General features: G+C 44.7%; 1 protein-coding gene across 1 annotated transcript in view; it reads right to left on the bottom strand.

Moving 5' to 3' along the window:
- Window positions 1-27,362, bottom strand: part of HHAT (hedgehog acyltransferase) — a 568,477-nt gene that overhangs the window by 375,837 nt on the left and 165,278 nt on the right. The window contains exon 8 of the mRNA XM_077485722.1: window positions 23,495-23,645. Within this exon, the coding sequence (XP_077341848.1) occupies window positions 23,495-23,645 (151 nt within the window). The remainder of the gene's footprint in view (window positions 1-23,494; window positions 23,646-27,362) is intronic.

The raw sequence follows: 27,362 nt of genomic DNA, 5'->3' as shown, positions 1-27,362 counted from the left end.
TGAATTCGCGCCGCACCCGCCGCACCCACCGCAAATTCGCACGGGACCCTTTTTTTGGTCCGCAGCAGAATCGGATCGCATGGGTGTTCACACCATGCGATCCGAGTTTGCAGATCGCAATGCGATATGCGAACTGATCTGGGGGTGTCATTAACATTTCACTGACACTCCCAGCAGTTCGCATAGGGCAGTGTGAACTGCCGCCGGGAGGCATGCGATGCGGGAACCCGCCGCGGATTCATGGCGTTCCCGCATCGCTCCAGTGTGAACCCAGCCTAATAAGCGATCATTTTTCTGATCGCTGTATTAGTGTCACAGGTGACGCTAGTTAGGCAGGTAGGTATTTAGGTTCGCCGCAGCTTTTTATAGCGCCAGGGACCCCCATATACTACCGCATAAAGCCCCCTGATTGCCCCCTAGTTAACCGTTTCACCAGTGATCACCATATAACTGTTACAGGTGACGCTGGTTGGTTAGTTATTTTTTTATAGTTTCAGGGCACCCGCCATTTATTACCTAATAAAGGTTTAACCCCCTGATCACCCGGCGGGTGTCATTTGTGACTGTAATAACTGTTAGGGCAGTTAGGGTTAGCCCCCTTTAGTTCTAAGGTACCCCCCTAACCCCCCCAATAAAGGTTTAACCCTGCGATCACCCCTTGTCGCCAGTGTCACTAAGGCTGGGTTCACATTGCAGCGGTTTATGAGAACGGATGTGATTCGCACCGCACTGCAGTGCAAATCACATCCGATCTCTGTGCGATTCGAGTTCAGCCATACAGATAGTATGGCTGAATTCGTGTCGCACCCGCCGCAAACTCGCACGGGACCCTTTTTTTGGTCCGCAGCAGAATCGGATCGCATGGGTGTTCACACCATGCGATCCGAGTTTGCAGATCGCACTGCGATATGCGAACTGATCTGGGGGTGTCATTAACATTTCACTGACACTCCCAGCAGTTCGCATAGGGCAGTGTGAACTGCCGCCGGGAGGCATGTGATGCGGGAACCCGCCGCGCATTCGTGGCGTTCCCACATCGCTCCAGTGTGAACCCAGCCTAATAAGCGATCGTTTTTCTGATCACTGTATTAGTGTCACAGGTGACGCTAGTTAGGCAGGTAGGTATTTAGGTTCGCCGCAGCTTTTTATAGCGCCAGGGACCCCCATATACTACCACATAAAGCCCCCTGATTGCCCCCTAGTTAACCCTTTCACCAGTGATCACCATATAACTGTTACAGGTGACGCTGGTTGGTTAGTTATTTTTTTTATAGTTTCAGGGCACCCGCCATTTATTACCTAGTCTCACTAGTGTACCCCTAAATTTAGGGGTGTCTACTTTCCAAAATGGGGTCATTTGGGGGGGGGGGGTTTGTGCCATCTTGGCATTTTATGGCCTTCAAAACTGTAACGCCCTTAGAAAGCCTGAAGGCGGTGCTTGGTTTTCGGGGCCCCGTACGCGGCTAGGCTCCCAAAAAGTCCCACATATGTGGTATCCCCGTACTCAGGAGAAGCAGCAAAATTTATTTTGGGGTGTCATTTTACATATGCCCATAGCATGTGTGAGCAATATATCATTTAGTGACAACTTTGTGAAAAAAAAATAAAAAAAAATTAAAGTTTGTAATTTTCCCGCAACTTGTGGCAAAATATAAAATATTCCATGGACTCAAAATGCCTCTCAGCAAATAGCTTGGGGTGTCTACTTTCTAAAATGGGGTCATTTGTGGGGGTTTTGTGCCATCTTGGCATTTTATGGCCTTCAAAACTGTAATAGGTAGTGAGAAGTGAAATCAAAAATTTACGCCCTTAGAAAGCCTGAAGGCGGTGCTTGGTTTTCGGGGCCCCGTACGCGGCTAGGCTCCCAAAAAGTCCCACATATGTGGTATCCCCGTACTCAGGAGAAGCAGCAGAATTTATTTTGGGGTGTCATTTCACATATGCCCATAGCATGTGTGAGCAATATATCATTTAGTGACAACTTTGTGTAAAAAAAAAAAAAAAATTATTTTTTGTCATTATTCAATCGCTTGAGGCAAAAAAATAAAATATTCAATGGGCTCAACATGCCACTTATCAATTTCCTTAGGGTGTCTACTTTCCAAAATGGGGTCATTTGGGGGGGTTTTGTACTGCCCTGCCATTTTAGCACCTCAAGAAATGAGATAGGCAGTCGTAAACTTAGTTTGTAGATGTGACAACTTTTGCGCAAACCAATAAATATACAATTATTGACTTTTTTTTTACCAAAGACATGTGGCTGAATACATTTTGGCCTAAATGTATGACTAAAATTGAGTTTATTGGATTTTTCTAATAACAAAAAGTAGAAAATATCATTTTTTTTCAAAATTTGCGGTCTTTTTACGTTTATATCGCAAAAAATATCGCAGAGGCAATCAAATACCATCAAAAGAAAGCTCTATTTGTGGGAAGAAAAGGACGCAAATTTTGTTTGGGTACAACATTGCATGACCGCGCAATTACCAGTTAAAGCAGCGCAGTGCCAAATTGTAAAAAGACCTCTGGTCATTTACCAGCAAAATGGTCCGGTCTGAAGGTGGTTAAATAATCGTCGTAATCATTTGGTGAAGATTTTTCTTTTGTTTGTTAACTTTGCCGCAATTGAATCGAAAAAAATATATGACATTTCATTTCAACAGATTCAAAATTTATCGATTTGAACGTTTCAAAACAAAAAAATTTGGTAAATTCGAAAAAAAAGTAAAAACGAATTACGAATACGAATTGAACGAAAATAAATAAATAGGTTAACGAATCTAAACAAAACAAAATTCATTTTTTTGTCATGCACCTAAGAGTCTCACAGCTGGATCAAGTATGCAGATCAGACCTACCACAATCATACCTGTTCTAGTTCAGTGACACCAGTTCAGTGGAATTTGCAGTGTACCAAATAAAAGTTAGATACGTCCTTAAAACAATGGAAAACTCATTTACGCAACCAAATTTGTTATAGAGTCATTATGAAACTACCTGATGCATACTGATTCTGCCAAATTTGGTCTGAGCTTGACTGACATGAGAAAACTATGCCGGTTGCCACTTTTGGTATTTTGAAAAGGTCTGTTGCCTTTTGAGTAAGGCCCTTTTACACAGGCTTTCCGATCAGGTCCGCATGTCAGTTTTTCGGGCGGATCTGATCGGACACTCCATTCACTCCTATGGAGCAGCGGATGTCAGCAAAGACATGTGCGCTGACACCCGCTGCTATATGATCCAATCCTGTCCGTGAAATCCAAACGGATGGTGACCCTATTTTCCATAGGATGGGATTGGATGAAAACAGACCACCTGTCCGTTTTCATCCAATCTCCCCATAGAGTAGGCTCTGACAGGTCCGTCTCAGCGCAGTGAGCGGTGATGGACCTTTCATCTGCCTGCTCAGTGGGGACCAGCGGATCCATCCCCCCGCTGAGCAAGCAGACAAGCCCATGTGAAAGGACCCTTAGGAAGAAGCATGCTATAAATGAGTGTCAGAAAAGTGTCAGAATCCCTTATTATTTCTAAAGTCGGAGATTCAAAGTACAATAGATCACAATCTATTTTTTTTTATCTGGTGCCAGATGACAAATCATTTCTCCCCAAAATGTAATAGCTTAAAGTGACCCTAAGCTCTTTTTTTGTTTAAATGTGTACTCAGCCAACAGTCCAGATTTTCCCAGAACAATTCTGATTTTGGGCCCTTCTCCTGATTGGAGGCTCTCCCAATTTGGGATTTTGCCATTTGTCCATGGAAAATGGGAATGTTTGGCTCTGCATCAGTTCTGGCTCCTGGCTCCAACAAAATGGCCGCCGATGCGAGAGCTTTCCCCTTGTGTTCAGCTACATCTCCTCTCGTTCCTCGTGTTCGGTGGAGAGGGGAGGGGTGGATCCGTGCTGCCAATGAATCGGCTTCTCTCTTCATAATTCTCCAGCCGGGGTTAGCTGCACGGATCGGCCACTCCCCTCTCCACTGAACACGAGGAACAAGAGGAGATGTCGCTAGACTGCAGCCAACACTCCGTCTGCAGCCAACACCCTGCTGGGGACACCTGATGTAAGATGCACTCCGCTGGGGACACCTGATGTAAGAGGCACTCCGCTGGGTACACCTGATGTAAGAGGCACTCCGCTGGGCAAACCTGATGTAAGAGGCACTCCGCTGGGCAAACCTGATGTAAGAGGCACTCCACTGGGCACACCTGATGTAAGAGGCACTCCGCTGGGGACACCTGATGTAAGAGGCACTCCGCTGGGGACACCTGATGTAAGAGGCACTCCGCTGGGGACACCTGATGTAAGAGGCACTCCGCTGGGGACACCTGATGTAAGAGGCACTCCGCTGGGGATACCTGATGTAAGAGGCACTCTGCTGGGGACACCAGATGTAAGAGGCACTCTGCTGGGGACACCAGATGTAAGAGGCACTCTGCTGGGGACACCAGATGTAAGAGGCACTCCGCTGGGCACACCTGATGTAAGAGGCACTGCGCTGGGCACACCTGATGTAAGAGGCACTCCGCTGGGCACACCTGATGAAAGAGGCACTCCGCTGGGCACACCTGATGAAAGAGGCACTCCGCTGGGCACACCTGATAAAAGAGGCACTCCGCTGGGCACACCTGATGTAAGAGGCACTCCGCTGGGCAAACCTGATGTAAGAGGCACTCCGCTGGGCAAACTTGATGTAAGAAGCATTCCGCTGGGCAAAGCTGATGTAAGAGGCACTCCGCTGGGGACACCTGATGTAAGAGACATTCCGCTGGGGACACCTGATGTAAGAGGCACTCCGCTGGGCACACCTGATGTAAGAGGCACTCCGCTGGGCACACCTGATGTAAGAGGCACTCCACTGGGGACACCCGATGTAAGAAGCACTCCGCTGGGGACACCTGATGTAAGAGGCACTCCGCTGGGGACACCTGATGTAAGAGGCACTCCGCTGGGGATACTGACCGCTGGGGACACCTGATGTAAGAGGCACTCCACTGGGGACACCTGATGTAAGAGGCACTCCGCTGGGGACACCTGATGTAAGAGGCACTCCGCTGGGGACACCTGATGTAAGAGGCACTCCTCTGGGCACACCTGATGTAAGAGGCACTCCGCTGGGCAAACCTGATGTAAGAGGCACTCCTCTGGGGACACCTGATGTAAGAGGCACTCCGCTGGGGACACCTGATGTAAGAGGCACTCCGCTGGAGACACTTACCCCTGGGGACACCTGATGTAAGAGGCACTCCACTGGGGACACCTGATGTAAGAGGCACTCCGCTGGGGGCACCTGATGTAAGAGGCACTCCGCTGGGGGCACCTGATGTAAGAGGCACTCTGCTGGGGACACCAGATGTAAGAGGCACTCCGCTGGGGATACCTGATGTAAGAGGCACTCTGCTGGGGACACCAGATGTAAGAGGCACTGTACTGGGGACACCAGATGTAAAGGAGAGCTCCACTGCTGTGGACATCAGATGTAAAGGAGGGGGCTCCATTGCCAGGGACACAGATCTGTAAGGAGGGCCTCTGTTTCTGGGGGCACCTGATGTAAGGATGGACTCTTTTGGGGGCACCTGATGTAAGGACGGACTCTGTTGGGGGCACTTGGTGTAAGGACAGACTCTGTTGGGGGCACTTGGTGTAAGGACAGACTCTGTTGGAGGCACCTGGTGTAAGGACGGACTCTGTTGGGGGAACCTGATGTAAGGACGGACTCTGTTGGGGGAACCTGATGTAAGGACGGACTCTGTTGGGGGCACCTGGTGTAAGGACGGACTCTGTTGGGGGCACCTTGTGTAAGGACGGACTCTGTTGGGGGCACCTGGTGTAAGGACGGACTCTGTTGGGGGCACCTGGTGTAAGGACGGACTCTGTTGGGGGCACCTGGTGTAAGGACGGACTCTGTTGGGGGCACCTGGTGTAAGGACGGACTCTGTTGGGGGCACCTGATGTAAGGACGGACTCTGTTGGGGGCACCTGATGTAAGGACGGACTCTGTTGGGGGCACCTGATGTAAGGGCGGACTCTGTTGGGGGGCACCTGATGTAAGGGCGGACTCTGTTGGGGGCACCTGGTGTAAGGACGGACTCTGTTGGGGGAACCTGATGTAAGGACGGACTCTGTTGGGGGCAACTGATGCAAGGACGGACTCTGTTGGGGGCAACTGATGCAAGGACGGACTCTGCTGGGGGCATCTGATGGCATCTGGTGGCAGGTGACATGCTCAGGGGTCCCACTGATTCTGGATTATGGTGAGTTGAATGATTTCATTCCATATTACAATGTAATAATAGTAACAACCATGGTGCTGGGTTGATTGAAGCACTAACACCAGGTGTTTGGAGTATCTTTATCTGCTGATTTGTTAAACTCTGGAATACACATTCTATTGTATTGTAAGATCTGAGCCTGCTGTCCCTCCATCCCTCTTTCCTTCCTTCTCTTTCCTTCCCTCCTTCTTTCTCTCTCCCTCCCTCTTTTCCCCTTTCTTTCTCCATCTCTCATTCATCTCAGACTTTAACCACACCTCCATTTGAACCACACCCATATAAGCCACACCCACCATTTCATGTAAACCACATCCATTCTTTGGCGCAGCGCTTTTTGCTATGCCACGCCTACAAATGCATGCCACGCCCCCTAATTATAATTAGACTCCGCCTACATCCAAAAAAGTGTCCCTATAATTTTTTTTACAATGTAGGCAACTATGTGTGTATTATTAACTCACAAATGTACCTTCTGGGAAGTATGAAAAATATGAAATTGATACCAAGGATGTAGTCACAGATTTCTGGTATACCTAAAAAGGTGTGGATGCCCTACAACTTGACCTAGAATAGGAATATATATCATAAAATGGTGACTGCGCCTCTTTTTATTATACAAATTATAACTGTTTCTTTGTGTGTGTTTATTGGTTTTCTATACGTATATTTGACTAGTGCCTGTAGAACATGTTTGTGAAGGTAAAAAAGATGTCTGTATTACTGGATTAGATTGTGTTTTCTGTATGCACAATGCACCTTCTATTGCTCTCAGCTTCCTCCAAATTTCCAAAAATGTTTTGCTACTTTCATTTGACTTCCTGCTGGATGGCAGCTACACTGGATCTCCATGGTCTCACTGTATGTAGAGACATAGCCACCATCTCTTGCTCGGCCCTGAGATGGACCAGTGACTATAGGATTTAAAGTGTGCATAGAGCAGTGCACATGACTGCAAATAACATGCATTGCTCCTTCTAAACAAAAGTGAGAAGTTTGGTAGCTCATGATAGACATTACAAGGAGGCAGAAAAACATAGTAAGAAACAATCTCATGAAAAATATATTACAGAGCCAATAAGTAGCGGATGTATATAGACTATTTTTGGAGAATATGGATATTGTTTAGTGTCACCTTAAAAGGAGAAGTACAGCCACAGCTCGTTTGGCTGTACTTCTCCTGTGGATCACAGGAGTGCAGTCCATTTTGCACTCTTGTGACACGGTTTCAGCAAACAGCAGGCTCAAGCCCGCTGTCGGCTGACATCACAGAGCCAGTCCAGGCTCGTGAAAAATTGCAAAAATATGGTTGGGATCCGCTCACATGCCTAGACCAACACCCAGCTCAGCCTCTCAGTGAGCCTCTGAGAACCTGAGCCAGTTGCTTCCACCCCCTCCACAGCCCAGCACTCCAGTGAGCGCCGGGGGCCATAGCAGAGAGAGCCTGTGAATGACGGTCATTAGCTCTCTGCTCATGGAGTTGTGAGAGCCAAGCAATTGGCAGTGTTTGATCGCTCAGTTCTCAGTCTTAGAGCCGGCCCCCTAGGTAAGTATGAGTAAAGTAAAAAACAAACAAACAAACAAAAAAATACAACATTCCCATACTTCTCTTTTAAGCCTTATCCATATATGGGAAGATCTTGTCCACCATGACAGGGGCAAAAATGTTAAAAGTTACAACTAGTTTGGTGGCTATAAGCAACCCAGATGTTCTTCCTTGTATTCTTTTGTCATCTTGCATGAAACGCTACACAGACAGGTTAGTGTATAAAAACTGTTCAACAGCAAAGATCAGTTGGTGCTTATGGCAACCAGATATCATTTTTACAGAGAAGAGGCAAAAGAGGCACCCATTCATTGCAATGGGCAGAGGCGATGGAGGAGCGGTGTATACACCACTCCTCCACTGCCCCAAATATGCTGGTTGCAGGACTTTTTTCTGCCCTGCAAGAGCACCACCCCAGTGTGAATGCCCTTGGGCTTTCACACTGGGGTTGCAGAAGAGGCAGTTTACAGGCGCTTTAAAAGTGGTTGTAAACCCTTACAAACCACTTTGACCTACAGGTAAGCCTAGATAAAGGCTTACCTGTAGGTCCAAGAAATATCTCCTAAACCTACACAGTTTAGGAGATATTTAGTAAAAGACAGTGACAGCTGTCTACGGCGCATGCGCCGTAGACAGCGGCACGCAGGCGCACTATCGCCATTAGCAGCATGCCGCTGCTAACGGCAAAATGGCGTTAGTGGCGGCTCCTGTGCGCATGCGCGGGAGTGACGTCATCGCTGCCCGGAAGAAGATGGATGCTCCAGGGGACAGCGGTGACATCGCTGGCTCCTGTGTCAGGTAAGTGACACATAATGGGCTACTATGTGATGCATAGTAGCCCATTATGCTTTACCTTTGCAGGGAGGCAAAGAGGAAGTAAACCCATCAGGGTTTACTTCCTCTTTAAGGGCACTATTTTTAGAACAAAAACGCCTGTAAAGCGCCTCAGTGTGAAAGGGGTCTAAAGCATGAAATTTGGTATCTTGCTGGTTGCTATGGCCATCTGACTGGTCCTCAGGCTTCGGTATTTATAAATTAGTATCAGAATTACAACCTACTTAGCTGAGGTATACAAGAAGAAATATAATTTTGGCTTGTCACACATAACACAATGCCTAAGGCTGGCAGGATTCTTCCTTGTAAAGGCTCATTAGTAATGTTATTTTAATTTGCAATTGTCTACCTTCTGTCTGCTTCCATAAAGACATCACAGGCTGTGCTGCCTGGATAGAAGAGACAAGATCTCAGAATTAAGCCGCGGCACAGGAAGGTCCTCCCACACACACTGAAAAACTCATACGGAATTTACAAGCACGCTTGTAAAATATTTAACATTTGCATAGCTTTGAACATTGAGCAGGGACGGTATGCTTCTTAACTTGCTTGTCAAAGCTCAATGGAGCATCCATTTTGAATTAACTACCTTAAAAGTATATTTGCAAATCAATGTGAAAAGGAAAGTATTTGAGGCTTTAAATGAATCCTGCATGGCTAGTTACACAAACTTAAAAACGGTTATAGAAGATGAAAAACTAGGCCACCAAAGCCTTTTGGTGCGTCAAACAGACCTAACAACTATGGATGGCAAATTTAAGGAGAACAAAAAGCAGTCCAATCCAAGACCCAGCCAGTACTTTCAGGTTCACACCATTGCAAGCAAAGCGGTGTTTTTTCAATCATTGCAGAACTTTTGTAGCCCCTCCCAATAAGGCAACTGGGTCTTCTCATAGGATAACCAAGGATCCCACACACTGATTTGAGATACTCCGCTTTCATGGGATCCCAGCCTGGTGATGTCATGTCTACAAGTGGAAGCCAAAAGCAGAATTTAACTTACTTTTTTCTTACGTTTTTTTTTTTTTTGCAAATCAGTATTTTTTATTGGAGAGGAGGGGTGGGAGGGGCAGTTACAAAAGAATTAGACCTTGTATTTTTCACTTTATTGAGCTACACCACATGAAAAAATTCACCTGTACACATTTTTGGACAATGCAGTACTGCACTGTGAATTGTAATATGCTGTAGCACAAATGCATTTCAGTGGTCTTCAAACTGCGACCTGGGGGTCGCATATGGCTCTTTGCTTGCCTTTATCCCACCTTTGGGGCACTATTTCTCTCAATTACAACAAGGGTAGACTATTTCTCTCATTGACACCAACGATGGGGCGATGGAACCAATTGCATTCAGAAGTCACCTAATTAGTAAAATGAGTCCACCTGTGTGCAATTTAATCTCTGTACGCATAAATCTGTTCTGTGAAGCCCTTAGAGGTTTGTTAGATGAAACTTAGTGAACAAATAGCATAATGAAGGCCAAGGAATACACCAGACAGGCCAGGGATAAAGTTGTGGAGAAGATTAAAGAAGGGTTAGGTTATAAAAAAAAATCCAAGCTTTGAATGTCACGGAGCACTGTTCAATCCATCATCGGAAAATGGAAAGAGAATGGCACAACTACAAACCTACCAAGACATGGCCATCCACCCAAACTGACAGGCCGGGCAAGGAGAGCATTAATCAGAAAACCAGCCAAGAGGCCCATGGTAACTCTGGAGGAGCTGCAGAGACCCACAGCTCATGTCACGTGTCTGTCCTCGGGAGAACTATTAGTCGTGCACTCCACAAATCTGGCCTTTATACAAGTGTAGCAAGAAGAAAGACATTGTGGAAAGAAAGCCATAAGTAGTTCCGTTTGCAGTTTGCTAGAAGCCATGTGAAGGACACAGCAAACATGTAGAAGGTGCTCTGGTCAGATGAGACCAAATTTGAACTTTTTGGGCTAAAAGAAAAAAGCTATGTTTTTCGGAAAACTAACACTGCACATCACCCTAAAAACAAAATCCCCACTGAGAAACATGGTGGTGGCAGCATTCTGTTGTGAAGATGCTTTTCTTCAGCAGGGACAGGGAAGCTGGTCAGAGTTGATGGGAAGATGGAGCCAAATACAGGGCAATCTTATAAGAAATCCTGGTAGAGTCTGCAAGAGACTTGAGACTGGGGTGGAGGTTCATCTTCCAGCAGGACAACAACCCTAAACATACAGTCCGTTCTACAATGGAATGGTTTAGATCAGTGATTCTCAACCAGGGTTCCGTGGAACCCTAGGGTTCCTCAAGAGGTTGCTAGGGGTTCCTTCCGCATTGGGGAATTTCTGCCTCTCAGATAAGTTCCTACTCACACCATTGATCTTTTCAGCTATCTGTAAGGAGGTAATTCTTCCCAATGACCACAAGTGTAAGGACCATTCTTCCCACTGACCATCAGACTAATGTATCATGAGTTGTAGATTTTTAATTTTTAGCAGGGGTTCCCTGAGACCAAAGAACTATTTCAAGGGTTCCTCTGTGTTGAAAAGGTTGAGAAAGGCTGGTTTAGATCAAGGCATATTCATGTGTTTAAATGGCCCAGTCAAAGTCCAGGCCTAAATCCCATTGAGAATCTGTGGTAAGACTTGAAAATTGCTGTTCACAGACGCTCTCCATCCAATCTGACAGAGCTTGAGCTACAGTATTTTGCAAAGTAGAATGGACAAAAATGTCACTCTCTAGATGTGCAAAGCTGGTAGAGACATCCCCAAAAACACTTGCAGCTGTAATTGCAGAAAAAGGTGGTTCTACAAAGTATTGACTGAGCGGGGCTGAATACAAATGCGCGCATATTTGTAAAACATTTTGAAAACTATTTATAATTTTCCTTCCACTTCACAATTATGTGCCACTCTGTGTTGGTCGATCACATAAAATCCCAATAAAATAGTTACGTTTTTGTTTGTAACATGACAAAATCTGGAACATTTCAAGGGGTATGAATACTTCTCAAGGCACTGTAACTATGACAAGCTATAGAGGCTTGTCCAATAGAGCAGCTTTGAGCTGCTATCTCATATTAACCAATTTAGAAATTTTGTTTCACCAATTTTACAGTAATACTCAGAAATCCATTCAGTTGTCGTGGGTTGCAGTACTTTGCCTGCAAACACTGAATTTTTGCATTGCCTTGCTGAAGAAGCACACATCTTTAACATTTACCATGGAGTAAGATGTAAGCAAATATTTCTTCTCGTTAGGTACTTTGTAGATAAAACACCAGCTTACTCATTAAGAGATTTTCTTTCCACGTTTCTGTGCCGCTGTGTGTGGGAGTTGATGTTCATTTGAGTCAAGCTTATGTAAGTTTAGATTCCTATCTAACACAGCGGGCAAAAAAACTCTTGCAATTTAGAAGCATTTTCAAAGCGTGTTCCTTCTAAACAAACTCCGCACTTACCTAATGCTTGCCAAGGCATTCATAAACTCTATTGACAAAGCAGAAGTGTACCGTAAAATACCTTCTGTCTTTAGAACCACTTTAACCTATCGGCATGTCTCTGGAGTGTGGGAGGAAACCCACGCAGAACATGCAACATTTATACAGATAGTGTCCTGACCAAGACTCTGCTGCAAGGTGAAAATTTTAACCACTAAGCCACAGTGAGGGAAACTTACTAAGGCTGGAATAGTCAGAATGTGGAGCAGCTATGCATTGCAACCAATAACTTTGTTCAATGCTTAAAGGAGAGCTCAACCCAAAAGGGAAAACTCTGCTTGTCTGCAGTCCCCCACGGCCACATTTGGTACTTTTTGGGGAGGAGCAGGTACCTGGTTTTGACAGGTACCTGCTTCCACTTCCAGTTCAAATCACCACAGTGACCTAAGCTGGACGTTCATCCCCCCTCCTTCCCTCGCAGTCTTCTGGGACTCATCACAGGCCCCAGAAGATTAGAGGACCATTCACAAGCTGCAGCGCGACTCACGTATGCACAGCAGGAAAAAGGCTGTGAAGCCGCAAGCCTTGGCTTCCTGTTTCCCTTACTAGAGATGCCGGAGCATGCACCCAAAGCCGATTGAAGAATCGGTTTGGGCGAGGACATCGCTGGATCCCTGGACAGGAAGGTGTCCTTACAATAAAAGTCAGCAGCTACAGTATTTGTAGCTGCTGACTTTAAAAGAAAATTGTGGGGAGCCTGGAACTCCCCTTTAACTGAAGAAGCTGAACCTAAAAGCTGATTTTTTACCCGCTCAGCCTTGGCATCCCTTTGATGGGATCCATATTTCTGGGGTGGGAAGGACTGCCCAATCATGTGGCCGATGTGATTACAAAAAAGCCAGCATGCCAAAGTATGCTTCTATAATTTACTGATGTTCCAACAAAATTTAGAGGACACTAAGGATCCCATTCACAAGACACATGCTCTGTCTGATACTATGAGTAAGGGGTCCTTCTTGTCACTGAAACATTGATCTCTAGGGAACAAATTTACCGTAAGTTCTATGTGGGAGTGCTGGCTTTTTACTAGATTTGGATTTCACAGTACTATCACTGAGGCCGCGTACACACGGGCGGACTGTTCGCCCAACTTTGTCCGCTGAACAGTGTTTCAGCGGACAGTCCGCTCGTGTGTGGGCTTCAGCGGACAGTTTCAGCGGACAGTCTGACGAACAAAGTTTTTTCGGAATTCCCGTAAGACAGTCCGCTGAAACTTGGTTTGAGCGGACAGTCCGCTCGTTTGTAGGCTTGTTCGTCAAACTAAGTTCCGCGCATGCTCAGAAAGGATTTACACGCCGAAGGTTGCATTGCAGTGTATAGGACGTCGTTTTTCGAGTCCCGTCGTACGTGCCGTTCACGTCATCGCGCACGCTTTCAGCGGACTGTTCGTTCATCGTGTGTGGTCAAGTCCGCTCATGCAAATTTTGAGCGGACTGTTTGTCGGATTGTTTGACAAACTAAGTTGGGCGAACAGTCCGCCCGTGTACGCGGCCTGACAGTGCAGCCATTTGACAATAATGCTGTTAGGAGTTAGGTTGGAACACTGGGAGGGGTTCTAACCTTCCCGTACTCTGCTGAAAGAAACCTTTTTTATTTCTCTCTGGCTTGCTGAGACTCTACAACTAAAATTAGATTAGAGCAAGAATATGAGTGTGATAACCTGCTGCTGACCACTACTTAAAGTGTATCAAGAGCATTTTGTTTTGGGTACAATAAAGAGGGGGTAAGAACCTCTGTCATGTTTTTTAGCACGGTCTGTGTTCTTGCTAGGGAGATTCTCTCTCTTTTTGTCTTAGTGACCACAGTTTTTGTGAATAAAAGGGAGAAAGAATCTAGAATACTAAGTTGTCATCAGAACAGGAATAGAGGGGGAAGTCTTTCAAAGACTGGATTTCCTTCATTTTGGAAAGATTTTTGCTATGCCCACAAACATGACAGTGGTTTAAAAGGATAAGTAAAAGCATAAGTTCACCTTTCTTAACATTTCATGTGCTCCACCTATTTTTTAGGGTGGAACATGTAACATTTTCCCACTCCTGCAGCTCTCCCCCCCTCCCTGTGACAACAGGCCGGGGATCTTCTCAATGCACCCGCTGTCACAATTTGAAAAGGGAGTGAAAAGGAGTGTTCTGTAAATGAATAGACTACCAATACCAACAGACCTTGTGGCTGACGGCTTGTAGTTCTCAATGAACTATGTGGGCGCTGGTGAGCATCCTCTTATTTCATCGATTTTTCCTGGACTGAAGTAACTGCCCATCAGGGGGTGGACTGACCATTGGGTCCCTCGGGCACTGCCCGAGGGCCCCCATGCCCCATCAGGGTTGCCAGCCTCAGTAAAACCAGGGAAAGTATGTAGAAATCTGTGTTTTTTTACAATCTGTCTCTGAAATGTCTCTTACCGACATCCTTTTGGTCTAAAAATCCTTTGATTATAGCTACTCCACCTCTCCAGTACCTTCTCAGCCAATAGAAACATGTCTGTGTATACTGTGTGATTGTATACTGTGTGTGTGTGTTTGCATATACTGTGTGGCCCCATAATGTCTGATTGCCTGGGGGCCCCATAATTTCCTATTGCCCGGGGGCCCCATGAGTTGTCTGCCCCTGCTGCCCATCCATATGGGAGATAAGGGCAGACAGCTACACTGACAGTCTGCAAGAGCATGACATTGCACCTATGATCTGCTAATCATGGGTGCAATGCTTTATTTACAGGCTGATGAACATTTTACCTGCAAAAAAAATGCACTTATTATTTTTTTAAAAGTGAAGTTATCTTTTAAGCCTTCCCTCTATCCAAAATGAATAAACAAAAAAAGTCACCATAGCTATACAACCATTCAGCATATACTGTGTATCCAATCTATATTATGCACCTAGGAAGCTTCCATGCATGCAATAATGTGTGTTATAATCCAGTGCTGTGCTTCCAAAATAATTTCTTAGATCACAATCCCTCTCTTAAAGTGGTTGTAAACCCCTGTGAGACATTTTTACATATAGGTAAGCCTTTAAGAAGGCTTACCCATATGTACTGCATCATTTAGGAGATACAGTATTTACCTTGTAGTAGTGCACCGATGACGTCTCTGATGCATGCGCAGCGAATAAACGTCCCTCTGTGCCTTTTCTTCCCCCAGCGTGTGCCGTGACTGCTGGCTCCCACGAATGCATGGGAGTGATGTCACCTCACACTTCGGCCAGTCACAGAGCCAGAGTCCGTAGCCCCGGAAAGGAAGAGAGGCGAAGATGAATATTTCCACCAGTGGGAACATCGCAGGCTTCATTTGCAGGTAAATGTGACATAATGGGCTAGTATGTATTATGTTTTTTCTTTGCAGGGGAATAAAGAGGAAGCAAAAGCCACAAGTGTTTACTAACTCTTTAAAAGCTGTAACCTACCTGCTTGAAAAAACTGTTATTGGTCCTGGAGGGTTTTTTGATTGGCTGACCAAGCACTTTTAAACTTCTGTTAATCGATTAAGGCCAGCTTTAATTTTTACATCCCTCAATACCCAAGACAGTAACCAACTGCCCATTTGGCAAATTAACATTTTTAGAATTAACTTGGGAATAGCCTGCCACCTTCCATTTGAAGATGTCCCACAGATGCTCAAAAGGGTTTAGATCCGGAGACATGCTTGGCCAGTCGATCACCTTTACCCTCAGCTTCTTTAGCAAGGCAGTGGTCATCTTGGAGGTGTGTTTGATGTCCTTATGTTGGTATACTGCATAACGACCCCAGGGATAGGGAGGGGATCATGCTCTGCTTCAGTATGTCACAGTACATATTGGCATTCACAGTTCCCTCAATGAACTGTAGCTCCCCAGTGCCGGCAGCACTCATGCCGCCCCAGACCATGACACTCCCACCACCATGCTTGACTGTAGGGAAGACGCACTTGTCTTTGTACTCCTCACCTGGTTGCTGCCACACACGCTTGACACCATCTGTTCCAAATAAGTTTATCTTGGTCTCATTAGACCACAGGCATGGTTCCAGTAATCCATGTTCTTAGTCTGCTTGTCTTGAGAAAACTGTTTGCTGCCTTTCTTGTACATCATCTTTAGAAGATGCTTCCTTCTGGGACGACAGCCAAGTGATAAATCTGATGCAGTATATGGCGTATGGTCTGACCACTGACAGGTTGACCCTCCACCCCTTAAAACTCTGCAGCAATGCTGGCAGCACTCATGTGTCTATTTCCCAAAGACAACCTCTGGATATGATGCTGAGCACGTGCACTCAACTTCTTTGATCGACCATAGCGAAGCCTGTTCTGAGTGAAACCTGTCCTTCTAAACAGCTGTATGGTCTTGGCCACCCTGCTGCAGCTCAGTTTCAGGGTCTTGGCAATCTTCTTATATAGCCTAGTCCATCTTTATGTAGAGCAACAATTCTTTTTTTTAGATCCTCACAGAGTTCTTGGCTATGAGGTATCATGTTGAACTTCCAGTGACCAGTATGAGAGAGTGAGAGCGATAACACCAAATTTAACACACCTGCTCCCCATTCCTACCTGAGACCTTGTAACACTAATAACGAGTCACATGACACTGGGAGGGAAAATGGCTAAGAGGGCCCAATTTGAAGATTTTCAATTAGGGGTGTACTCACTTTTGTTGCCAGCGGTTTAGACATTAATGGCTGTGTGTTAAGTTATTTTGAGGGGAAATTTACACTGTTATACAAGCTGTACACTCACTACTTTACATTGTAGCAAAGTGTCATTTCTTCAGTGTTGTCACATGTAAAGATATAATAAAATATTTACAAAAATATGAGGGGTGTACTCACTTTTGTGAGATATATATATATATATAGATATATATATATATATATATATATATATATATATATATATATATATATATATATATATATACACACACAAACATAAAAAAAATAACCCTTACAGTACACTACAATCCTTTGCTAAGTTTAGTGCGGGGAAGAGTTACAATCTGTCTGTAGCCCTTCTTTCTAATCTCAACAGCACGACAGAAAAATTGCAGAAATCTCCCCAAAGTGAGGAAAAATCCCTTCTTTGACAGTTGTCTTCCGGCAAATACAATGTTAATCACTTTTCTTTTCAGGCAAGTCCTGATGTCATCACTCCATCTGTCTTCTGGACCCTAAGGGGATCTTGCCACAGGACAGCCAAAAAGGAATAGTGCATGTTAGGACATGTCAGTGATGTGAAAACCCAAAAAGGACCCCTTTAACAAAAAAAAAAAAAACAGCACAAGGGACATTGCTTACCTTAAATGAGATATCTCCCTTGTGCTGCTGTGTCCTTCTTCACTAAAATCTTCCTCTTACTCTCATCAAGAGTGCCTGACTATGTCCGCCTTTTTTATCCCATCTTCCGTGAATAAAACGTGATCTGTGATCATCTGTCCATCCTTCATTCAAAATCCTGTTTTATTTATGGAAACTGTAGTAACAGCTTCTATGAATGGAGCAGCACGATGGAAAGGGCAGGCACTGTTGGATACACTTGATGACAGTCCATCCCAACCCCTTTGTTTTAAAGAGCACCACTGCATCAGGAGATTACAGGGGTGAGGTTGGCAATGGAGAAGGAAGATTTTGAGGTGGATAGCACGAGAGACACATCTCACTTAAGGTAAGTAATATCCCTTGTGCTGGTTTTATCTTTTGTTTCAGGTAACGTTAAGCTTTAAAGAACAGCTGTTTTTATATATTTTTTTTTTTTCCTTTTACTAGTTCCCTCCATCTCCATGAGTTTACTCATTAGGCATTATACTTACCTTTAGCCCCAACCTAGTGATCTTTACTGTGCTACCTGGTGTCCAGCCACACAGCCTTCTGTCCTAAAATGGCCACCTTTTACTACAAATGCTTCCCGCAGCCCAGTTAATTTCTATTGGAAAGCCATACTCTGATGAATAAGGTTGTGGCACACATACGCAATACATAAGTGGCCATTTTCAGATAAAAGGCTGTGTGGCTCTGCAGGGGGCGGCACAGTTAAGCTCGCTGGATTGGTGATGAAGGTAAGTATAAACACATAGCGAGCAACACTCAGAAGCATGAAGGGAACGAATTGAAGAAAATAAAATTGGTAGTTTATAACTGAGAAAATTAAGAACAGTGAAAGATGAAAGAGAATAAAAGATCCCCACCTAAGGCGCCTTCCCTTATCCTTCTTCATCGTTAATTTGAACAGCAGAAGAATGTTATTACGCATCTTTATGCTGCTGTTTATTGTGTTAGCATTGTGTTCACCCACTGCATATCATGTAAAACAATGAAGATTGGGAATACACACGCACAGTATGTTGTCTGTCAATGTCTGTATGAAGCTGGGGGCATGGTCCTCTCACCCAGACTTCACCTCTCTCTCCCCTATAGGAAGCACGCCATGTTTTCTCTTGTAATTAATTGGTAGAGTGTGATGTGTAGAGCCAATGTCAGCGAAGGTCAGAAGGCTTCAGCACGTTCTATCTATTACACCAAAGCAGCTGGAGAGATCGGAGACTAATGAGTTATCATAATCAAAGTGACTTTGAATTTTTCAAGAGGGAATCTTTTGGTGAACATTGCTGGGCTCTAGACTCATTGAGATGGTGGAAGTCATGTCCTGGTACATATTTCAGCTCGTCTTGACAGAAGCACTTTGTAAACCTTTATACGTATTCCCTTGGATGGAAGTGCGAACTTACAGGAACTGCTGTCTAATTCAAGGTTAACAAACTACCAACATGTTGGCTGCAGCTCCCAATCAATATTTTGCACAAAGCTATCGGCTGCAGCTGCTAAAGGTCAACGTAGACATGTTTAAATCTTGGCATTTGAAACTCTTGGAAATATGGAGGTAATAGAATAGAATCATTGTAATAAGTACAGACAAGACAGTTCCATCATTTATGGGTCCTAAGTAAAGACTGGCATTCTGCATAACAGGGGAAGTGGCAAGGCTCAAGGAAAATGTGACCTGGCCATCATATTTCTCAGCTAAGGATTAGCCTATCGTTTTGTTCTGAAAAAATACTCTCAATAACAACTTTACACAATGCAAGAGTTTGATTGAATGTCATACAGAGTAAGCGACAACTGTCCTCTGGATACTGAGACAATCCAATTCAGTAAGGTTTAAGTGAGTGCTAAATGGAGGGGACTGCACACTACAATTATATGGTCAATTCAAATACCATAATAACCCTTATGCCGCGTACACACGGTCGGATTTTCCGACGGGAAATGTTAGACGTGAGCTTGTTGTCGGAAAGTCCGACCGTGTGTGTATGCTCCATCGATCATTTGCTGTCGGACTTTCCGCCAATAAATGTTTGATAGCAGGCTCTCAAATTTCCCGCCAACAAAACTTGTTGTCGGAAAATCCGACCGTGTGTATGCTCCATCGATTATTTGCTGTCAGACTTTCCGCCAATAAATGTTTGATAGCAGGCTCTCAACAAAACTTGTTGTCGGAAAGTCTGATCGTGTGTACAGAAGTCTTTCCCACAAAGGTTCACGCATGCTCGGAATCAAGCAGAAGGAGCCACACTGGCTATTGAACTTCATTTTTCTCGGCTCGTCGTAAGTCTTGTATGTCACCGCGTTCCCACACTCGTAATTGTTGGCCAACATTTGTCCGTGTGTATGCAAGACAAGTTTGAGCCAACAACCTTCGAACAAAAATCCACGGTTTTGTTGGCAGAAAGTCCAATCATGTGTATGGGGCATTAGAGTCCCTCTAGCAACTCTCTAGACTCAACTTGAAAAAAGCCCAATAGATGTGAAAGTGGTTCTAAAGGTTAAACATAATTTTACCTTACAGCATTCTCTGCATGAAGGTAAAAAATAACCCAGTGTTTGTCCTCCCCTCCAGATTACTTACCAAGTCCTTACCCAATCCAGCACTGTGTCCGCCTGTAACGGCTCTCTCCTCTCTCCCTGCATTCACAGGACAGAGAGGCAGCAATGGGAGGTGGTCCGAGTGGTGCTGTGTGTTTATGGATACATACAGTCTGTCTCAGAAGCAACAATAAGAAGCGGCTTCCTATGGTGGCGTACAGAGAAGAGGAGGAGATAAGAGCGCTTATGGGGCACCCCAGAAGAGTAAGTTTGGGGCTGTAATACCATTGCACAGAACAAGTAAGTATAACATACAGCGCATCCGGAAAGTATGCACAGTGCTTCACTTTTTCCACATTTTATGTTACAGCCTTATTCCAAAATGGATTAAACTCATTATTTCCCCCAAAATTCTACAAACAATACCCTATAATGACAATGTGAAAAGTTTGTTTGAAATATTTGCAAATGTATTAAAAATAATGAAAAAAAAAAAATCACATGCACATAAATATTCACAGCCTTTGCCGTGACACTTAGGTCCCACAGTTAACAGCGCACGTCAGAGCACAAACCAAGCTATGAAGTCCAAGGAACTGCCTGTAGATTTCCGAGACCAGATTGTATCAAAGCACAGATCTGGGGAAGGGTACAGAAAAATTATCTCTGCCATATTGAAGGTCCCAATGAGCACAGTGGCCTCCATCATCCATAAATAGAAGAAGTTGGAACCACCAGGATTCTTTCTAAAGCAGGCCGCCCAGCCAAACTGAGCGATTGGGGGAGAAGGGCCTTAGTCCGAGAGGTGACCAAGAACCGATGGTCACTCTGACAGAGCTCAAGCATTTCTCTGTGGAGAGAGGAGAACCTTCCAGAAAAACAACCACCTCTGCAACACTGTATGGTAGAGTGGCCAGAGGGAAGCCACGCCTCAACCTGGAGTTTCCCAAAAGGCACGTGTATGACTCTCAGACCATGAGAAACAAAATTCTCTGGTCTAATGAAACAAAGATTGAACTCTTTAGCCTGAATGGCAAACTTCATGTCTGGAGGAAACCAGGCACCGCTCATCACCTGGCCAATACCATCCCTACAGCGAAGCATGGTGGTGGCAGCATCATGCTGTGGGGATGTTTTTCAGTGGCAGGAACTGGGAGACTAGTCAGGAGTGAGGAAAAGATGATTACAGCAATGTACAGAGATATTCTTGATTAAAACCTGACCCAGCATTCCGGACCTCAGACTTGGGCGATGGTTCATCTTTCAACGAGCCTAAGCACACAGCCAAGATAACAAAAGAGTGGCTACGGGACAACTCTGAATATCCTTGAGTGGCACAGCCAGAGCCCAGAAGTGAATACGACTGAAGATCTCTGGAGAGATCAGAAAATGGCTGTGCACCAACACTCACCATCCAACCTGATGGAGCTTGAGAGGTCCTGCAATGAAGAATGGGAGCAACTGCCCAAAAATAAGTGTGCAAAGCTTGCAGGAACATACTCAAAAAGACTTGAGGCTGTAATTGGTGCCAAAGGTGCTTCAAGAAAGTACTGAGCAAAGGCTGTGATACTTATGTACATGGGATTTTCCTGGTTTAACATTTTTTATAAAATTTGCAAAGATTTCAAACAAACTTCTTTTACGTTGGCATTATGGAGTAGTGTTTGTAAAATTTGGAGTAAAAAAACATATTTAATTCATGTTGAAATAAGGCTGATACAGAACAAAATGTGGAAAAAGTGAAGCGCTATGAATACTTTCTGCATGCACTGTATTTATTATTTTAACAAAAAAAACAAAAAACAGGCGGTGAAATGGGTGGAGTTTTAGACTGCAGGAGCTGGTGGAAACCTGAATGCCAGAACACCACAGGATTTGGGGATTAAAACTAAACTGAGCAGGCATCTGGAGGGGAAACCGTATATTCTGGAACAGGGATCCCGATGCAGAGCTTACTCGGATGCATACTCAAATTTTGTGTTGGCAGCTATTCTATTATTATATAGCTAAGCACAGTGATTCTTTGGCTTTGTGCAATCTCACTGCAGAAAAAAACAACACTGTCACCCTGTTCCCGGAAGTGGAAAATCAACAGCTCTACTGGCAGGGTCAACAGATAGTAAAACTATATTTTACTGGGGACTTAATATTATTCACAAATTGCATTATACATGTCATTGTTAAACGTGGCCACAGTTTCACTTTAAAGCAGTCCTCCAAAAATAGCAAAAATTAATAGTCCATTAAAGTGGTTGTAAACCCTTACAACCAACTTTGACCTACAGGTAAGACTAGATTAAGGCTTACCTGTAGGTCCAAGAAATATCTCCTAAACCTACACGGTTTAGGAGATATTTGCCGAAAGACAGGCAACGTAGACAGCGGTGCGCAGGCGCACTGAGCGCGCCACAGTTAACGGCGATATGCCGCGAGTGACGGCTCCCGTGCGCATGCGCGGGAGTGACGTCATCGCGGCTCCAACGAATGACAGTGCCGGAGCAGCAAGACCCACCAAGAAGATGGATGCTCCGGACTACAGGGGACAGCGATGACTTCGCTGGCTCCTGTGTCAGGTAAGTGACACACAATGGACTACTATACGATGCATAGTAGTCCATTATGCTTTACCTTTGCAGGGAATCAAAGAGGAAGTAAACCCATAAGGGTTTACTTCCTCTTTAAAGTGGTAGTATGGTCAATTTTTTAACTTTTACCTACAGGAAAGCCTATAATAAGGCTTACCTGTAGGTAAAAATAATATCTCCTAAACCTGTACGGTTTAGGAGATATTCCCCTCGGTATGCGCCGCTGACTGCAGCGGCGCATGCGCACAAGGGGGTTCTCTCCGTGAAAATCCGGCAGCGCTCGTGCGGCCGGACTGAAATCTCCCGCGCGGGAGTGACGATATCGCGGCTCCGGCCACTCACAGCGCCGGAGCCGCGATACCCGGAAGAGACGCCGAGGGAGCATGTCGGCTCCCTCGGCGTGGATCGGGCCAGATGTCGGGGCCTCGTTCTAAGGTAAGTATTTCATAATGAGCTAGTATGCGGTGCATACTAGCTCATTATGCATTTTGCTTTGCAGGTTTAAAAAAAAAAAATAAATTGCGGGTTTACTACCGCTTTAAAGATAAACAGCATAAATAGCTTTAACTGCCAGATTTTATACTGTTTTAAAACAGTAATTTCCTCCACTGTACTTTTTTAAACCCCAGCAGCACAGTGAGGAGCTCATCTTTATTTCCCTTTACTCTTTTCTACTATCAGATGCACCTTGTCAGCATATGAACTTGTTCTGCTTTTGCCTCTCACACCCCAGCTCTGCTGTACAGGGACTGCAAGAGGCTTATACCAGGTCACATTCAGGTACTGCTTGTATATTAATTATATAATAAATAATGATTATAGAGTTACATTAATTAGTGCCTTTTTAATATGCCTAAAGATGCTTCTTTTCTTTTTAGCAGACAGCATAAGTAGAAGTAATTGTGTAAAATGACTTTAAAAGAAGAAAATCATTAAAATAATGGTAATTAGGAATGACTAACCTCCATATGCCAGTAAAGCTGTACATTGAGCTGACACAGCGAGGTAAAGCTGGCGGATTCAAACCATCCAGTTGTAGAAGAAGTGCCGGAAGTCCATACAGAACTAAATATTTCACATAGAAGAATAGTACCTGCGCCAATGCCAGACCACCTGAAAGACACAAACATATACCACAATACAGTCAATAACGCTAGTAAGGAGGACAGGGAAGATCACACCTATGCTCAGGTAAACCAGTGATGAAGGTATCAAGCTGGGATCGCATGGGCACAGCAGGGGGTGGTGTGTCCCTGTTCACCGTTTCAGGTCCAACTTAGGTCCAAATTTTTGGCTGAATTCGGACCTGAAACTGAGCCAAAGGCATACAGGACCCTCCTGCTGTGCGCTCTGCGGCCGCTCTGGAGATGTGTGAACCGGCTCCATTGAGAGCAGGCCACAGTCTCCTCTCATGTGAATTGGATGCGGAATTCGCACTAGTGTGAACCCAGCCTTAGTATATTTGGAAAAGTCACAGTTCCTTGTCCTATGTCACGGGCCTTTTGACTATAACAACAGCTCCGGACACTTAGATTGTAAGAGTGTAAGGAATGACAGACAAAGCTGTTGTAGGAAGGAGAATGACACTGCAATGCTAAATTAGTAATAAATATCTATTGAACACACATGCCCTTCAGTATCCTACAATATTGCTCTCACATTGAAGTCATGCATAGTTCATGCAGTACAATCCAGACACACAACAAGCCAAAAGCAGAACTCAACACAACACAAGATAACAAAAAAAAGGAATAGCCCACTTAACCACTTGCCTGCCGGGGCATTCCTTGCATGCTAAAAGCTGCATATTTTGCTAGAAATCACTTTAAAAGGCATATATTTTCTGAAAGCAGAGATCCTGAAGAATAAAATAGTGTCAGTTGTATTTTTTTTATGCCATGTGATATCTGCACAGCTGTTTATCAAATGCATATTTTCAGGAAATATATACTAAAAAACGCTCTCAATGGGACCAGACGAAAATAAATTAAATGATAAAAGATAATTTGATAAAATACACAGAAAAAGTTCACAACAGTCCGACAAAGAGGTATAAAAACAATTAGTACTCAGTCAGATGTAATGGACTTCATCATTGGAATATAGCAAGAATAATAATAACAGTACCGCCTTATATCCTGAAGACAAGGGGTTAACCCTGATATGTAGATATACCAAATCCCGGTCAGTACTTCAAACTGCTAAGACAGATGGTGGCGAGGGAATGCCACTCTCACTTTTGCAGCCGCTGATCTGATGGCCAGGGGAGAAGACACAATGTTTTTTGTATTCCAAAAGCATTTGCGCCTGTAACACAGCGCAATTCCCCATTTACAAGCCAAGCCAGCGCACGGGCGGCCGCGATCTGTGCGCCGCTATAGACCTGGCGCACGCATTCTTCAACTCAGAATTAAAATAAGCTGGAAGTGCTAATATTATGGGAATGATGTTGGTGATGTGAGGAAGTATAGATATAACTGTCCAAGTAACAAATATGCCCATTTGCTGCATGTTCAAATGCTTTTGTTCACTGCGCCGGCAAAATCTTAGTAAATGTCAAGCCGCGTAGATTCATTTGCATAAGTTGAACAGGTGAACCTCTCTTTTTTCTTTAAGGCTATTTGCACACAGGCCATGTTAGCATTAAGAAAAAAAAAATAAGAAAAAAAAAAAAAACGCGTGGGGGTCCCCCGAAATTCCATACCAGGGCCCTTCAGGTCTGGTATGGATATTAAGGGGAACCCCGCGGGGTTCCCCTTAATATCTATACCAGAACTGAAGGGCCTGGTATGCTCTTGGAGGGGAACCCATGCCGTTTTAAAAAAAAAATATTTTTTATTAAAGTCGTCTGGCCTGGGGAAGTCGTGTTGACCCTGTGTGAATGGACTGTTAATGATATGGCGTGCAATATTATCAATGGGATATTATCATCACGTGCACATGTGATGTTTTTTTTTCTTCTGCCTCTAATCAACTGTAAATGCCTATGTCTGCAGGGACACATAGGCTAACGATGAGAGGAGTTTAGAGGCAGAAAGAAAAAACACAGCAAACAAAAGTGTCATTTTTGATGGCCAGCGTGCATGAGGCCTAAAGCTGACCATACACATCACAATCTCCTTTGGATTTATTAAGCCATCTAAAAGATCTACTCAGTTTTTGTCCAAATAGACAAGGCTATTATGCCCTGTACACACAGTCGGACATTCTGACCACAAAATCCATCTGATTTTTTCCGACGGATTTTGTCAGAAACGGTCGCACAAAGTTGTTGGAAAATCAGATCGTTCTGAACAAGGTGACGTCAAACAAGTACATCGGGACTATAAACGGACCAGTAGCCAATAGCTTTCGTCTTAGTTTATTCTGAGCATGCGTGGCACTTTGTCCGTCGGAATTGTCTACACACGATCAGAATTTATGCGATCGGATTTTGTTGTCAGAAAATTTTAGATCCTGCTCTCAAACTTTGTGTGTCGGAAATTCCGATGGAAAAAGTCCGATAGAGCCCACACACGATCGGATTTTCCGACAACATAATCCGATCTGACTTTTTCCATCGGAATTTCTGACCGTGTGTACAGGGCATAATAGTTATTTTCTTTAGAAAGCAGCCACAGAGTAGAAGTGACTGTTCCTTGCCAGCATGCTGTAGATGAGGTGCCTTGCTCTGTGTGGAAGCAGTGGTCTCTCACCAGAGGTCTGACATGCTGCCTGCTGGATCAGAGCTGGAGTTATCCAATGAGTAGGGAGCATGAGCTTTGCTTATTGCAAGCTATAGATCTGTTCCCTCTGATTTTTTTGTCTTGTATCAGAAACGTGTTTAGTTTATTAAAAATATAAATTCAGATGACCTTTAATTTGATGGTATAGAGCAGGAGTTTCCAAACCTTCTAAACAAGGGGCCAGTCAGCGATCCTTCAAACTTCGGGGGGGGGGGGGGGGGGGCGGACTGTGGGCAGAGGGAGTAGAAAATGTCCTGGTTTCAGTGGCAGAAAACAATGCCCCATCAATGGTGGCAGTGGGAAAAACAGAGCCCCATCATTGGTGTCAGAGGGAAGAATAGTGCCCCATCATTGGTGTCAGTGGGAGGAATAGTGCCCCATCATTGGTGTCAGTGGGAGGAATAGTGCTCCATTGTTAGTATAAGCAGCAGAAACTATGCTAACAGTGGGGGCAATAAAGCCCTTGGCCACAGTTTGGAGACCACTGCTCTGGAGCAGGAGTCTCCAAACTTTCTAAACAAATGGACAGTTTTTTGAGTTTTATGGGGGGGCAGACTGTGGCTAGTGATAGTAGAAAATTCTTCAGCATCAGTAGTAGACAATGTCCCAGGCTTGGTGGTCAGCGGGAGTAAAAAAAAAATGCAAAGCACCTGTGGTCAAGTACGAGGAGGAATAGTGCTCCATTGTTGGTGTCAGGGGAAGGAATGGTGCCCCATTGCCTGTGTCAGTGAAAGGAATCGTGCCCCATTGTTGGTGTCAGTGGAAGGCATAGTGGCCCATTATTGGGTGTCAGTGGAAGGCATAGAGGGCCATTGTTGGTGTCAGTGGAAGGCATAGTGGGCCATTGTTGGTGTCAGTGGAAGGCATAGTGGGCCATTGTTGGTGTCAGTGGAAGGCATCGTGCCCCATTGTTGGTGTCAGTGGAAGGCATCGTGCCCCATTGTTGGTGTCAGTGGAAGGCATAGTGCCCCATTGTTGGTGTCAGTGGAAGGCATAGTGCCCCATTGTTGGTGTCAGTGGAAGGCATAGTGCCTCATTGTTGGTGTCAGTGGAAGGCATAGTGCCTCATTGTTGGTGTCAGTGGAAGGCATAGTGCCTCATTGTT

The sequence above is a fragment of the Lithobates pipiens genome, unplaced genomic scaffold, assembly GCF_037356315.1.
Source record: "Lithobates pipiens isolate NorthernLeopardFrog02 unplaced genomic scaffold, aLitPip1_a1.2 Scaffold_18, whole genome shotgun sequence".
Taxonomy (NCBI): domain Eukaryota; kingdom Metazoa; phylum Chordata; class Amphibia; order Anura; family Ranidae; genus Lithobates; species Lithobates pipiens.
Note: the sequence above shows the minus strand (reverse complement) of the source record. Positions and strands in the feature narration are given on the sequence as shown.